This window comes from Sminthopsis crassicaudata, chromosome 6 (assembly GCF_048593235.1).
Source record: "Sminthopsis crassicaudata isolate SCR6 chromosome 6, ASM4859323v1, whole genome shotgun sequence".
NCBI lineage: Eukaryota > Metazoa > Chordata > Mammalia > Dasyuromorphia > Dasyuridae > Sminthopsis > Sminthopsis crassicaudata.
In genome coordinates, this window is record NC_133622.1 from 125,444,811 (window position 1) to 125,460,393 (window position 15,583).

The 15,583-nt window shown below is 38.9% G+C and overlaps 1 protein-coding gene across 1 annotated transcript; it reads right to left on the reverse strand.

The window, feature by feature from the left end:
• Positions 1-8,933: 8,933 nt before the first annotated feature.
• LOC141548049 (uncharacterized) lies at positions 8,934-14,891 on the reverse strand. The gene is made up of 2 exons (XM_074276822.1): positions 14,793-14,891; positions 8,934-12,160 (listed from the first exon to the last, which is right to left on the reverse strand). Exon 2 carries the CDS (start codon positions 12,142-12,144, stop codon positions 11,116-11,118), a length of 1,029 nt encoding a protein of 342 aa, XP_074132923.1. The 5' UTR covers positions 12,145-12,160; positions 14,793-14,891; the 3' UTR covers positions 8,934-11,115.
• Between the last annotated feature and the right edge of the window lie 692 nt (positions 14,892-15,583).

Consider the following 15,583-nt stretch of genomic DNA (forward strand, 5'->3'; position numbering starts at 1 on the left):
CTATATAAATATGTACACATATATTGGATTTAGCATGTATTTCAACATATTTAACATCTACCTGCCAGCTAGGGGAGGGGGGAGGGGAAAAGAGGGGAAATTTTGGAACAAAAGGTTTTGCAAGGGTCAGTGTTGGAAAAATTACCCATGCATATGCTTTGTAAATAAATAAAATTTTAAAAATAATAATGTTAGATTCTAGACTGGAGTCCTAGGAGTGAAGCTGACTTAATAGGGGTCTTATCACAGAGGATCTCTCTATTGTTGAGACCTTATGGAAAGGAAACAAGTAACTTTTTCAGAACTTGAATATAAGAAGCCAGAAGCTCTGTGCACTGTATATTTGAGAAAACAGGTTAACTGTGCTCTAGATTGATCTAAGGTTAACTTAGAAGAGTCACATGGCAAACATTAAGTGAAGAACCTAAATGAAAGCTTGCAAAATGCACTGAGCAATTGAGTTAAATAGAAACAAGTTGGAGGAAAAATAGATCTATTCACTGGAGTACTAATTAACACTAAAGACAGTAGCTAGCTATACTATACACTTTATCAATATAGTAAAAAAAAAAAAAAAAAAAAAAAAAAAAGAAGCTTAAATGAAGTCCCACAAGCCTAAGCAGAACTGTACATGAAATATTAAGAAAACCCATCAATATAAGATTTAATGAGCCCAGTTCTCCCCCTTTCTTCCATTTCCTAAAGGCTAGAGATCAGACTAAATCCATTCCTGAAGGAGCAAAAGGTCTACACTAGGGGAAATAAAGACCCATTTCCCCCTCCTCTTACAGATCTGATTTCTTATATAGAGTCAACTTCATTAATCTGTTGCCAAGAGTCCAGGATTCCCATTCTGTGAATTGGCCCAAGAGAGGAAAAGAATCTAAACAGAGTAGTATAGAATTATAATTATTTTGCTGAGTGTTTTCTGGGTCCCTGACATATATAGGACCCCACTCTTCTTTTACTAAGTGAGAGATCCAGGAGTCAAATCAGAATTGAGCCAGTAGTAATATGGGCTAGTAATAGAATCTCTATTATTATCTCCAATAGGGATTGTGTGTGTGTGTGTGTGTGTGTGTGTGTGTGTGTGTATGTGTGTGTGTGTGTATGTGTGTGTGTATGTGTAGAATTTCTATTATATCTCAGTTTCTCAAGACCATTGTGTTTCAGGAAATATTATGTTGAGCCATGTGTTTACTTACAGGTCCTGATTTTACTATTTAAAATAAGGATTAGGATTCTTATAGGGTGCTAAATTCGTTGTCTAAATTAGCATAGTACTTAACAGTTCTCTAGTTCAGAGTTCACACCTTTCACACCTTTAAGAGTTCACACCTTTAAAAGAGCATATAAAAGGACAAGCCCACTGAAAGCCCAGGAGATTCAGAGCCAGGATTCAGTCGGAAGATTCACAAGTCCAGGAGACTCACAAGTCTAAAGGACAAGCCCACTCATGGACTTCCAGGAGATTCACAACTAGGATTGACTTCCGGGAGATTCACAAGCTCACAGAAACCCACAATCTCACACTTTTGGAGGCAGAGTCTGATTCATTCCCACTTCTACCTTTATGCTGGCTGGAGACATTGGGAAGATGAGAAGCTGAAGCTGGCAGAGACAAAGGAGAGCAAGAGCTCTCGGGAACCAAGGAGAGAGGAAGGCCTCCAGAAAACTAGCAGAGCCCCAAGTGAAGGAGATAAGATTTCGGAAGAGACAATAAAGGATTTGGACTTTAACTCCTGGCTGCATTTGGGATTATTGAACTGAATTGAAACTAAGGTTGCCTCCAGAAGCTCCCCAAAAAACCTGTTTCCAGAGAACGATCACAATTTAGAGAAAAGAGCATTACAAAATAGTGCAAAAAATTTGCCTAGAGAAAATATAATGATTCCCTGCCTTCATCTTGCCAACTATCTATTGTCCTTCTTAAGAGAAGGTTGTAATTTAGGAGGAGGTCATAGGATTTGGGAAATTTGAGAAAGTAGGAGGTTAAGGCAGAATCAGTAAAAATGCCTCCTAGTGAAAGGGTAGAAGTAGAAGGTCACAGATAGTGGGGAAACTCTGGTTAAGGCATAAGACCCTTCAGCACAGAGGGGACCTACTGACAATGTCTGGTTTGGATCCCCACCTTCTCTAAGGGCTCTCACCCTTCCTGAGAAGTCAAGGAGGGCCTGACCACCAGTGTGCTACTTGAAGCAAGGGATACTTACAGTAAATGGGGAATTTACATATCGATAGCAGAGTGCTTATAGTTAACACTTGTGCAGTGTCCTGTAGTGATGTAATGCTACTATAGTTAGCACTTTCAAAGTGTGTTGTGCTGATATAGTGATGCTGTAATGGTTCTATAATTGGCACGTGCTCAGTGTGCTGTAGTGATATAATCATACTAAGGTATTAGAGGTTGAGAGGACTTGAAATAAATGGACTCCATCTTTGACTATCTTGGTGGGCCTCCTGCCTTCTTCATTCCTCCACTAAGATCAAGGACTCAGGCTAATTCTGAGATCCTCCAGAGAGCTAGTCCACCCCAGCAAGGGAGCTCTAGAAAGCATAGAATATTTTGGCACTTCAATTTGGGGGCTCTCAAAAGCACACTACAGGTAGGAATTGAGCTGGAAATGTTATAATGTTCAGTTTTTTTTTTTTTTTTTAGGAGAGTTCTCTTCTACCATTTCAAATGAAATTATTATATTAGGACCACAGTGGGGTTGAGTTGAATCAGTAAAGATAGAGAGAGCTCAGAAAAAGGCATTCCCCTCACATTCTCCAATAAGTCATACTTATCCAAGTATGCATGGAACCTTATCACCATGTAAATTCAGAGGGGATTACAATGCAATATTTATTTATTAAATGTTTGCACTATGGATTTTTAAAAATTTTATGTAATAGAAAGATCATTTGCCTATGAGTAAAAGAGACCTGAATTCTAAAACCAGTTCTGCCACCTTATATATCTATATGACTTTGGGAAAGTCATATCCTTAGGCCTCAATTTCTTCAACTACAAAATAAAGGATTCCTAAATTGGAGTTCAAGGCAGCTAGTTGGCACAATGGATAAAATGCTGAGCCTGAAGTCAGAAAGACTCATCTTCCTGAGTCTGAATCTGACTTTAGACACTTACTAACTGGGTGGGCCTAGGCAAGTCACTTAACCCTATTTGCTTCAGTTTCCTCATCTGTAAAATGAGCTGGAGAAGGAAATATCAAACTACTTGACTATCTATGCCAAAAAAAACAAAACAAAAACAAAAACAAAAACAAAAACAAAAACAAAAACAAAAACAAAAAAACCAGAATGAAATCACAGAGTTGAACACAATTGAACATTTCATTTATTTGTGCTCTTGTCATCTAGCACTAAGCCTGATTAGCAGTTCTGATTGATTGTTCTTTGTTCTCTTCCAACTCTAGTTTTCCAATTCTATGAATTTCATTATTTTTTTAACTTCCCTGGAAATACAATGCCTAATGTTTACAACATTCAATACTATTTCTTTTCTTCTTCTTACTTTGTCAAAACTACTATAAACCAAAAGAATTCTTTGTCATCTCAGCATTACTTCCAGCCACTAAATGAAGCCCCCTGGGAGGATGAACTTAATTTGAAGCAAATAGAGGATGGAGAGGTGGGAGCAGGTTTTCTGAAGTATTTGTTTGGAGACCAGAGATTTCAATTTGTTTGCAATTTGCTTGTAGATCTAACTCCTGATATGACTGAACTACACCCAAGCCTGATTTAAGAGAAGAGACCTAAGAAAATGAGATATGGTAAATTCTTCATTTGTCTGGATAAGATACTATTCTCCTTATCCTCTCTCCACTCTCATCCCTCCCCATCAAACTGTGAAATAGTCCAGTATGGGCTGAATGTTTGTAACAGGCAAACTGCTTCCTCTCATGTACAAGCAGATCTGAATGGGAACATTGGGCCACCAGCTGGCATATCATTATATCATGCTTGCTTTGCTCTGATTCCTGGTTCCCAAGCTTTCTGGAACTGTTCCAAGGCCGGCCTTGTCTTGTTTATTCTTTATGGACGACCTTTCAGGATTGGTCTAAGTTTAATGAAGTCATCACATTGAAATAGAATTCTCTCTGCTTTGAAGTTTAGGTTGCCGATTTGTTTGCTCCTTTTTAAGATAGGCCCACCCACCCTGAACAAGACTGTCACAGGACAGAAAGCCAGGCAGGCTGCATGTGCTGGGACACTAGAGCAAGATGAGAACATGTTGCTATTCCAAACTTCTATAAAATTGGGTGAGGGGGAGGGCGGGTATGAGATCCACCAAAACTGAGCAGACACTTCCTTTCAAACATTTACCACATGCATACACAAACTTGTGCCCATTCTAATTTGGGATAAAATTTGAACCTGTGATTTTATCAGTGTAGGGAACTCTCATGTGAAGAAACTGCCTCTACTAATACTGGTTGGCACTTTGTTGAAAATTTAGTCTGTTACCAAGAACAATGAGAGTTTAAATGATTTGCCCAAGGCTGGACCAAAGTAAGACTTGAACCCAAGTCTTTGAAGCTTTGAAATTGCTTTTATATCTGCCACTCCACAATGCCTCTTCCTTCAAAGTCTTAGTGCAGTTTTATATTTATAGTTATAAATTGGAGCTGGGCCTGGGGCTGTGCTGACTCGGCTTGCACTGGGACCACACACCAGACCCCAACCCTATTATCCCAGGTCTTCTGAGACCTCTCTGGTATACCCAGACCAAGAGGTCCAGAAGCCTCCAGCATGGCTTACTGATGCAGGAGTCTGGGCTGGGACTGAGTCTGAAGTGGGGCTGAGTCTTCGGCCATATTGGTGTCTACTGCACTGAGACTGAACTGCACATGGATTTCTACCCCGCTCTCACAGACCTTTTTTCAACAAATCATTTTAGTATCTTTGCCTGGAAAATTTTAAATAGGATCACAAAGAGTTTGACACGACTGAAATTACTGAACAACAAAAAATCTTTCCTGTCTGTCTCTGATCTCACTGGATCTCATTTTCCTCACCTGCAAAATGAGATAGTTGGACTAGATGGCCTCTAAGACCCCTTCTAGGCCTAAGTCATCTCTAATTCCAAGATCTCTAGACCTGTTTCGTCATTAGTAAAGTGAGGGAGTTAGACTAGGTGACCTCTAAAACCCTTCCAGATCTGAAAGTATAAGTCTAAGGGCTGAGAAAATTGTAGGATAGATAATTTAAGGGGATCACCCATTTAGTAAAAGGTGGAATTTGAGCCCAGCTATTTCCTTATTCCAAATTTAGTTCCCTTTTTACTATACATACCACACTGATGAGATCCTAGGTAACTAGGTGAGGTTAGTAAAGAAAGCTTGAAGTAGTGATAAGTCAAGTACTGAGGCAAGCAGGGAAGGACACTAAAGGGAATCAGTTCAACCTTACAGCCCATTCCCCCATGGAAGTCTTAGGTAACTTAGGTAACTTACTGTGTCCAATAGAAAGGCAAGTTTTGATATCAATCCCCTGAGGTAAAATTCCCCCTATAAATCTGCCAATGGCTAGTGCCATCTTTACTGAATCCCTTTTGGGTTAGCCTGTCACAGTGTTCTGCCTCCTAGTGTCTTTCTCCTACTCTCCCCCATGCCTCATGATATCATTCTCCTGTTTAGAGCTAATTAACTCTTAGGGTACTAAACTCCTCTATAGATTTAGCCTGTCAGTCAAGGACATACTCCCACTTCATTGTATATTTCCTTTCTCCTGGTTAATTGTGAGTTCTACTAGGGAACTTGTCCTTTCTATTCATAATTGATTATAAATTGTTAAATCTTTGTTAAATCCCATATTTACCATTCCTGGTGCCCCTTTACCTCCACATTTTATCTGTAATCTCTTCTCATAAATAAAAATGCCTTTTGACAATGAAAAAACGCCAGTATTCATCACATGACCCAATCCCAACATTTGGTGCTTCCACCAATCTCAGCATTTGGTGCAAATTGCTCTCCTCAATCTCATCAACTCCAGTGAGCTAATAACACTAATAATAGCAGTTCATATTTCAGGATAGCATAGTGAAAAGCATGCTGGCTCTAGTCACAAAAGCTGGGCAATAATTCTAGAACTGCCAGATGTAAGATCTTAAACATGTTATCATCTTGGAACTTCAGTTTCTTCATCTGTAAAACTGAAGGATTACATCAGTTAACCTCTGATGCTGGTGAATGTTGAACAATGGGATCTCTATCACCACCCCAAAAATGTTGGTGAGTATTTAACAATGGCTCTCCAAAAAAATATATGTCTGCATTACAGTTTTAAGTTAGGCTACTGTCACTTTTTCAAATGTAGACAATTAAAAAACAATAAATCATACTTTTGTTTGTTAGTAGATTTCTGAGTTGTAAATGCTGATGCAGCACATCCCTGCTTTTTTCATTCTGGGAAGGGGTGGATAGATCATTTTCAGTCCTAACTCTATAATCTTATTTTCTTAAACAACTCTATGAGTTTGTGGGGGCTATGGGGTGAGGTGAGACTTCAATTTCTACAACTAAACATATGCCAGAAAATATGAGGCCAAATATTTTAAATAAACCCAGGAAATTTGCTATTTAAATTATACTACATTTTTGTGTAAAGAATCCTTTTGAAACCTGATTAATCAACCTTTGGATCTATTTGGTAAATGCCTGTTTTGTTTTGTTTTTCTTCTAGATCAGTTTTTGTTTTTTTGTTTGTTTGTTTGTTTTTTCAAAATCAAGGAATACCTCTGCTTGAGTTCTACTCTCAAAACAACACACACAAAAAAGTGTTAATAACTGTGAAGGCACCGAGTGAGGAGGAGTTCTTTCTAGGAGTTAGCAAAGGCCAGCTCCAGCAGAGGCTGTGGAAAGGGTTGGAGAAGGCTTTCTTCCTGTCCCCACTTGGGGGCATATACTTCTGTGTATAGAGGCAAAATTAAGCTGTTTATTACAGAGCTCAGGGCAAACATCTCCTTAATTGCCTCAGCAGCTTTGGTTCCCTGGGAACAAATTCTGAAGAAATTTCAAGCATTGGTGCTACAGGCCATTCATAATGCTTTGTTCTTGCAAAATAAATAAATAGATAACTCATGTTTTTGGAATAATTAAAAAAATAATTGTTTCTTTCTGTATATCTTCTTTTTCAAAGGGAAATTTGAAAAGGATCTGAATGTTTTATTCATTAAAAAAATTAGGTACCCTTACATTCTTAATTATTTTCCCCCAAAATTTCACAGATTAAAGAGACAAGTTAGCATAGAAGGCAGTCTTGAAATTGGGAAGGTCTGAGTTCAAGTTCTGCCTCTTACCTGTTCTGTCTATGTGACTTGAATAAGCCATTTAACTTCTGAGTGTTCTCAGGCAAGGTTCTAAGATTGTAATGTACAGCATAGCTGCTGATAGGTGAAGGAAGTTTTCTCACAAGAAACTATCCACACCAGTAGAAATCACAGGAAGGGGCAGAAGGTAGAAGGAAGAGGAAGAAGAAAAGAAACTTTTCAACTTGAATTGTGTTAGTGTATTTTTGAGCAAATTCTTGGACAAAACTGTGATCTTTAATGTTTCCAACTTAATTTTTCCCTGACTAATGCTAATACAGCACACTTTGTAAAAGTAGGGACAACATAGCCCCAAAGAAAGTACACTTCCATATTGCCTTATTGTCAGCAAAATAAGATAGTAGAAGATGTCTAAAAATAGCCCTTTACAAAGAAAAGAAAGAGAAAAGGAAGGAAAGAAGGAAGGAAAGAAGGGAGGGAGGGAAGGAAGGAGATTCTTATTCTTGGTTTTAGGCCTTTCCTTCTGATACAGAAGCTTCCTTCACCATCTCTCTCTCTCTCTCTCTCTCTCTCTCTCTCTCTCTCTCTCTCTCTCTCTCTCTCTCTCTCTCTCTTCTCTCTCTCTCTCTCTCTCTCTCTCTCTCTCTCTCTCTTCTCTCTCTCTCTCTCTCTCTCTCTCTCTCTCTCTCTCTCTCTCTCTCTCTCTCTCTCTCTCTCTCTTCTCTCTCTCTCTCTCTCTCTCTCTCTCTCTCTCTCTCTCTCTCTCTCTCTCTCTCTCTCTCTCTCTCTCTCTCTCTCTCTCTCTCTCTCCTACACATACACATATCTCTGACAATGAGTTTGCCTGAAATAAATTCACTAACCAACTGAAATAGCTGAATCTACATTTTAGCTAATTTTTTTCCCTTTTTTTTTTCCTCCCTCCTCCCCTGTTTTTCTTATTGACTTTAAGGATAATCTATATCCTCCTCCTCTTTTGGAAGGCATATATTTACAATTATGAGTACTCTGATGAAAAAAGAACCAGTATGCGTTTGGTAAGGATCAGATATTTTCAATGGAATCAAGAGAAGATGAGAGGAAAACAAGCATAATCCAAAAGCCAAATTCAGTTTATTACCAAAGTTACTATAAGAAGTTAACAGAGTTCATTAAAAAAAATTAACTGAGAGGACAATTCCAATAGCCTTGGGCTGAAAAATGTCATCTACATCCAGAAAGAGAATTTATGTAGACTAAATATTTCCACCTTTTTTGTTTGTTTGCTTTTTCTTTTTTGTGTTTTTTTTTTTTCAGTTTTGGTCTGAGTTTTCTTGTACAATATGACAAATATGGAAATATGTTTATAAGAACTACACATTTAATCTATATCAGATTCCTTGCTGTCTTTGGTAGGTGGGAGATGAGGAAGGGAGAAAAAAAAATTGGAGCACAAAATCTTACAAAAATGAATTTTGAAAACTACATTATTTACAATAAAATGTTATTGAGGAAAAAAAAATAGAGAAACGTACATGTTGTGGGTCTGCTTCCCTGCAGCTTCACTGGAAACTGAAAGTTTCTTACTGCGCGCCTCACACTATCACCAGCCTTCAGACGTCTCCGGCCCCGCTCCGGAGACAGGAGCAGGGAATAAGCAAACAGAGAGCCAATGTGTAGCAGAACTGGTCTTTATTGTCTGCACCCAAAATGTCTCTCCGAGCTGCCGCTGGCTATTCCTCTTATAGAGGTTGTCGGACCCTCCCCGAAACCTCCCATCGTGGGCGGGGCCAGCTCCCTTATCAATGCCTAGTCGGGTTTCTCCTTTTATGGCCAGGTGACTCATAGTTCTACACATCCACCGACATGTAGCTCTATTAATCAACCCGGCGCAACATTCTGGAGTTGACTGACATTAGGGCGCCTCCCTTCTGCAACAGAGAAGATCGGTTCTAGGCCCTTTACAATTCCCCCTTTTTGTTTAATAAGAGGGCGGTCTAATACAGCCATCACAACTCGGAAGGACATAAATGGGGGTAGAGCACCAGGAATATCAATTATGAAAAATATCAAAATAGAAAATATCCAGAGCACCAGAAATGGAAATACAAATAGATAATATCGAAATACATATACAACATTAGGCTCATTGATCAGGGGTTGATTACAAATCTCCTTTGGCATTTAAGACATAAGATGTCTTCAGTTCTGTCAGAGACCGACATAGTGCAAAAAGTATGGCTCGAATTATCAAAGGCAAAAAACACAACATTAACAGTACAAGGACTAGGGCAACACACCCGAGAATTAACCAATGAATTACATTGTGATAGTCAAGCCCATTCAACCATGCCATCAACGACGAGGTCGATTCCTCCCATTGCTTATTGAAATCAATTGTCACATTCTCCAATCCATTTATAATTTTGTCAAGGGCCATTAATTCATTTTGTAAAGACGTTTGCATAGAAGCATTACGTAAAAGACGTTCAAGATATGCATAATCAGAGGAATTATATAACACAGGTAATATTACAAAAGGCACGATATAAAAAGCTACAAGTAAGTTTCACATATCGGGACAACAAAGCTTGTTGTTTCACTAACTCCAAGGAAACATATTGCAGTTGAGTTATTTGAGAAATCAGCATAGAGTCTATGGCCTCCTGGTGTCTCCAGGCCAAGTCATTTTCAGTCATGTACTTCTGCAGCTTCTCTGCCACAATAGTTAATTGTGTATTCAGTTCTCTTAGCTGGAATTCCTCTGTGATACTCAGAGCCAAGGCCGCCAGTGATAAAAACATACTGCCACCTTCCCGTTTTCCTCTATGGTGCAGATTTTTCAACAGTCCTTGAAGAACCCCTTCTGCTTTGGTTATCTTATAGTTTGAGTTCAAACATATCAGGAACAATGCATTACCCAGAGTCCACAATTGTCCTTCAAAGCTATAACACAATGTACTATTTGGAAAAACTCCCCCTCTACAAGTGGAATTCTTGTTGCCAAAAACCCGATGCCATTGGGTAAAAGTCAACTCCGTGTCCTGATTATTAGATATATGTAACTGCATTTTTATCCTATTTGTAACTAATCCCACTTTCCACAGATGTGGCTGCAGGACATGATTAGAATAGAATACAGGAGCAATTAGTTGAGAGTGAGAATCGGCATTCCGATCCCAAAACGTCAAGTTCACAGTGCCATCTTGCAAAGATATGCTTTTCCTCATTAGTCCTGTACTGCATTCCCTTAATTGTCCAAAAACTACACCCAACTTTGAGTCTATACAACTCGGCAAATCAGTACGTCGCTGTCTCACAGCATTCATTGTATTTTTCCCATGTATTTCCTTCATCTGCACCATCATACTGGTACTTATATTATTTAACTCATCATTACTGTGTAGCAGATGACTTCTATTCAGCCTTTTCATGGTTGCACACCAATCATTCCCTTGTCCCTCAAGAACTATGCACAGTGGCAAGTGGGTTGTCATAAAAGTTAGGCTGTCTTTACTTTGTTTAAACATTTGAGGTTGTCGCTCTGGGTACCCTGGGTGAATGTGTGAGCCTACCAAGAATGAGCCATTACCAGTCAATTTTAAAGGGATACTTTCATGAACCCATGTCATCATTCGTAATTTGGGAAGATTAGGAGTTATAGCCCAATGAGTTGGTGCCTTAGCCGCGTGTAGAGTATACATTGGAATCATACCCTTGCCATCTTGTTTCTTACCCTCCGAAGGAGGGCGTGGGGTGATAGGGGGACTCTTCAATAAAAATATAACCCCGCTGTTAAAGGCTAAGGTCTTTTCCCCAATTTCATTGGTGATAATCGCGTCATAGCAGGATGCCCTCTAGGTATCATTGACTCGCTCAACTGACACTATCAAACATAATAAAAAGGCTGCACCGTCAAATGACTGAACTCTACCTTTAAAAGGGAAGCAAGTCTGAATCTGATTAACCCTAGAGTGTTTAAAGCAGGTAGTATTTTTCCCTAGTAAACTTCCAAACCTTTCTCCAAAATCCTTCTTCCAAACTCTATGCGGCAGCACCAGCAGTTCGGTAGGATGTTCATGTAGAGGACCATTAATTATAACTGAAATATTCGTAATTGCTAGTGTCAGACCTATCTTCCATAGGTGATTCTGAATATGCCCTTCCACTATGGGTGTTGGTGCAACCAGTACCGGTGCCTCATCTGTCTCCCCATTCCAAAAGCTGATATTAACTTCTGGCAAAAAGGGCCCTTTACGAAACACACCCGTGGAACAACTGATCAAAGGTGAAAATAAAGGCGAGTTCATAACCGGGGTACAAGGGGGAAGGGGACTTTCAACTTTATCTTCTATCTCATGTTCCACGTGGGGAACAGCCAACATCTCAACTATCATCTCGCTAGTCAAGTCATTTAGGTCGCTCGTTTTGTGGGAGGATTGCTTAATTCTAAAAGGTTCCAGCATAATGCATGAACTTATCTTTAAGTTATATGTCAGGCATAAAGGGACATCCTGAGTAATGAAAGTGAGCTTCTTAAAATGTTCCTTCCATACTTTTGATTCTTTGTACGCCCCCATACCTTCCAAAAAGGAAACATTTCCTAACGTGGCTAATGGTATAGGCTGATGACACCAAGTGACCATTTGAAAACTAGACAAATCTGCAATCATATTTCTCTCCTCACTCTTCACCCCTCCTATCAGGCTACTTAATCCTAACAACATGCATGCAATTTGATTCATTTGCATTTGAGTTTCTCGTCTTCCTTCTCTTCTCTTTGCTCGTTGGGTTCGGTTTTTTCCATTTCTCCTCCTTTCTCCTCTGCCCCGATGGATTCGTCTTCTTTTTCTCGTACCAACCTGGTCCTTCTGATCGGGATCCATCTTTTCTCCTTTTCCCCTGTTGAGACACAAACAAATCCTTTGCCTCTCACAATAACTTTGTAAGGGCCTTTCCAAACGTTATTCTCATCTTTATCCATTATCTTTTCCAATCTTAATTCTTTGGAATCATTTTCCGATTTTTCTGTCATTGATTTTCTTTCTGGTTTATTACCCATGGTATTTTCAACTAAAGCCTTCATGGCCGGGGTTAATCCCTCATCGTCAAATTTCAAAAAATTGATAGTGAAGAGAGCTTTATCAATATCTTGTTATTTTCTTGCATCCCATTCCCCCTTTTTGTTTAATGAGCATAGTTTTTAAGGTTCTGTTCATTCTAGTTAATTTTCTTATCATGTCTATAGACAAAGAAGCATTTTTGCCAAAAATTTATATAAGGGTTTGGCACATACATCTGTGCAGGTGCGGGGTACGGAAGGGCTTCACTAGTTGACTCGTTCTGTATCGTCTGTATCTTGACAGTTCTTTATTAATTGTCTATGCCCAGGGAGGGAGCCACTCTTCTCTGGAGCACAAACATCTCTAGGAATGGCTAGTTCCTAGCATCTAGTGTCAAAAATATACAGAGTTCATGGAACGGTCAAGTTCCCATAATTTGGAAGCTGAGGCCTGTTAGATTTGAGTGAGCTTATAATCCTAATATGAAATTTTAAATTTCTTAATCATTTGGCCTTAAGATCACGAAAATAATAAGAAGACTGAGCTAGTGGGGTGAAATTAGAGTAAATTAATTTCATTTTCCAATACATATGACAATTACACATACATAATTACAAAAAGAACAATAATAATAATATGGGTATGGCTAAACTATTAAAATAAATGGTAGCGCTACCTGATCTAAATAAGAAATCATACCAATAGTGGTTAGTATCCGATGTTACTAAATGAGAGGCCTCGATAAGTTGTCCTGCAGCTATAAGAGTCTGTATTTGATGTTCATTTAATGCGCACTGATAAGACTCTAATAGTTTCTTCATAACTTAAGATCTGTTCAGGATATCCATATATCTGAAGTAAAGCAAAGTAATCAGGTAAGACAAAAGGTAATACATGAAATTAACACATAACAGCCCATATCTTAACTTGACAATACACAATAGTTCCAGTACACCAAAAAAAAAGTACACATAGCATTTTCAGGTCATTGTTTTTCCATGCTTCTGGTAAATTAAACATATAATCCCACATTGCAACAATCTCTGAGCATTTTCTTTTTGTATCTAGGTATACATATTTTGTAAAGAGCATTTGGTCCACTTAAATAATTTACTAATATTTCCAGTAAAACCCAAACTAGTAATAATACTATCATCAAAAATCTGTAGAAATTGGCCTTGATATTATAATGTATTTTGGTGGAGTAGGATCGTCGTGGGCAACTATTTGAGCATTTACAGTCAAAGCCTGAGAAACAGCTTGTCCAGCACTGCGCAGTCTGCTGGCCAAGGTCTCAAGGTCTATTGAATTAACTATACCGAAACCAGTTCCAGCACCACCAAATAAAGTGTCATACCAGGTTCTTTTCTTTCTAACACAATTCATCCCTTTAAATCAGTTTGCTTTCTTCAACCAGAAACAGCTGCAGCTTCCTATTGCTGCTCTACCCCTGCAAAAATACGTTCCGTCTCACAGTCACCTCTCCGTGACTACCTTTTCCAACAAGTTCCTTCTTTTCCCCACTGATTTCTTCTTGAAATCATTTGCTCCCACTAATAAATCCTTCTTAAATCACCTTTATTCTCCTGTCCCATCTCTCTGTTTCTCTCTTCCCAATGCCTACTTGCTCAAACTTTCTCTGACATACTTTAAACACTTCCAAACCAATAACTCTTCTGACTAGATGCTTCATTTAAACTATTAATTAATTTTGCAAATCAATCTCTCTTGTCCCTTTTCTTTAATCACCTTTTTTTTTAAACTTTAAACTTCAAGATTCATAACCCATAATGATAACAAATTACCCAATGTTTCAGAAGCAAACCAAATAGTTTTTTTTTTTTTCTTCTGCCTGAGTGCTTCAAGGCCACTAGTAAGAAGCTTCCCAGGCGGTATTAAGCAGATAAGATTGTAATGCCGTTACTCCCCTTTTAGCTTTGAAAATCTGCTTTTCAGAGAAAACTTTCCCACCAGTTTAAAATAGTCAAGTTTTTTTTTTGCTTTTGCTTTACTTACAAATTGGTACAACAGGTTAAAAAGTTTAAAATCACAAACAATTTTTAAGACCAATACATTTTGAACCACTCTGAAAGAATTACTATTCTGAATGAATTTCAATTTCCACAATTCAGCCTGTTATTTTTCTAAGCCTGTAACACAGAGGCTGAATTCTTATCTCTTATGAGCTTGCTAACTTTTAACACAGAACAAAAAATTCAAAGCAGACAAACATACACAGACAGACACAGAGCTCTATTTTTTCTATCCAGGCTCTGCATGCTTTTAAGTTAAGATCCACTCCATTCTTTTTACGGAGTTTATATAGCTATGAAGCATATACTCCTGAATCTGTTGGCTCGATATGGGCTTTAACTATTTTTTGTCCCATGCCTCATCTAACTGCGTCTAAGCAGTCAGGCTGTTTGCTTCTTCTTGATTCTAAAAATCAAGGAGCGCGTCTTTCTACTTACCTTTCCTTGTTCCAGCGAATACACTGCCCAGGTCCCTGTTCAAGGTGCCACTTGTTGTGGGTCTGCTTCCCTGCAGCTTCACTGGAAACTGAAAGTTTCTTACTGCACGCCTCACGCTATCACCAGCCTTCAGACGTCTCGGGCCCCGCTCCGGAGATAGGAACAGGGAATAAGCAAACAGAGAGCCAACGTGTAGCAGAACTGGTCTTTATTGTCTGCACCCAAAATGTCTCTCCGAGCTGCCGCTGGCTATTCCTCTTATAGAGGTTGTCGGACCCTCCCCGAAACCTCCCATCGTGGGCGGGGCCAGCTCCCTTATCAATGCCTAGTCGGGTTTCTCCTTTTATGGCCAGGTGACTCATAGTTCTACACATCCACCGACATGTAGCTCTATTAATCAACCCGGCGCAACATTCTGGAGTTGACTGACATTAGGGCGGCTCCCTTCTGCACAGAGAAGATCGGTTCTAGGCCCTTTACATGTACAGGCTTCTCTTCTGAAGGAACTTAAGTCATACATACACACATACAAAATTGAGATAAATACGTCATTTGGTAAATTGCTTAGAGTTCAAGTCTAAAGTCTTATTAAAAAGATTACTTATGGATCTCTGAACTTTTCAAAAAAATTACTTCTGCCACTGATGAAGAATACAGCATCTAATTCTTGCTCATGTGCCACACGGAGGATGGGAGGCACCCAATATATTGGGGCTATTTTTCTAAATTTCCTGATATTACATGTGTAAAGAATTAATCAGTGAGATTCCCTGATTAATCTGATTAATTTA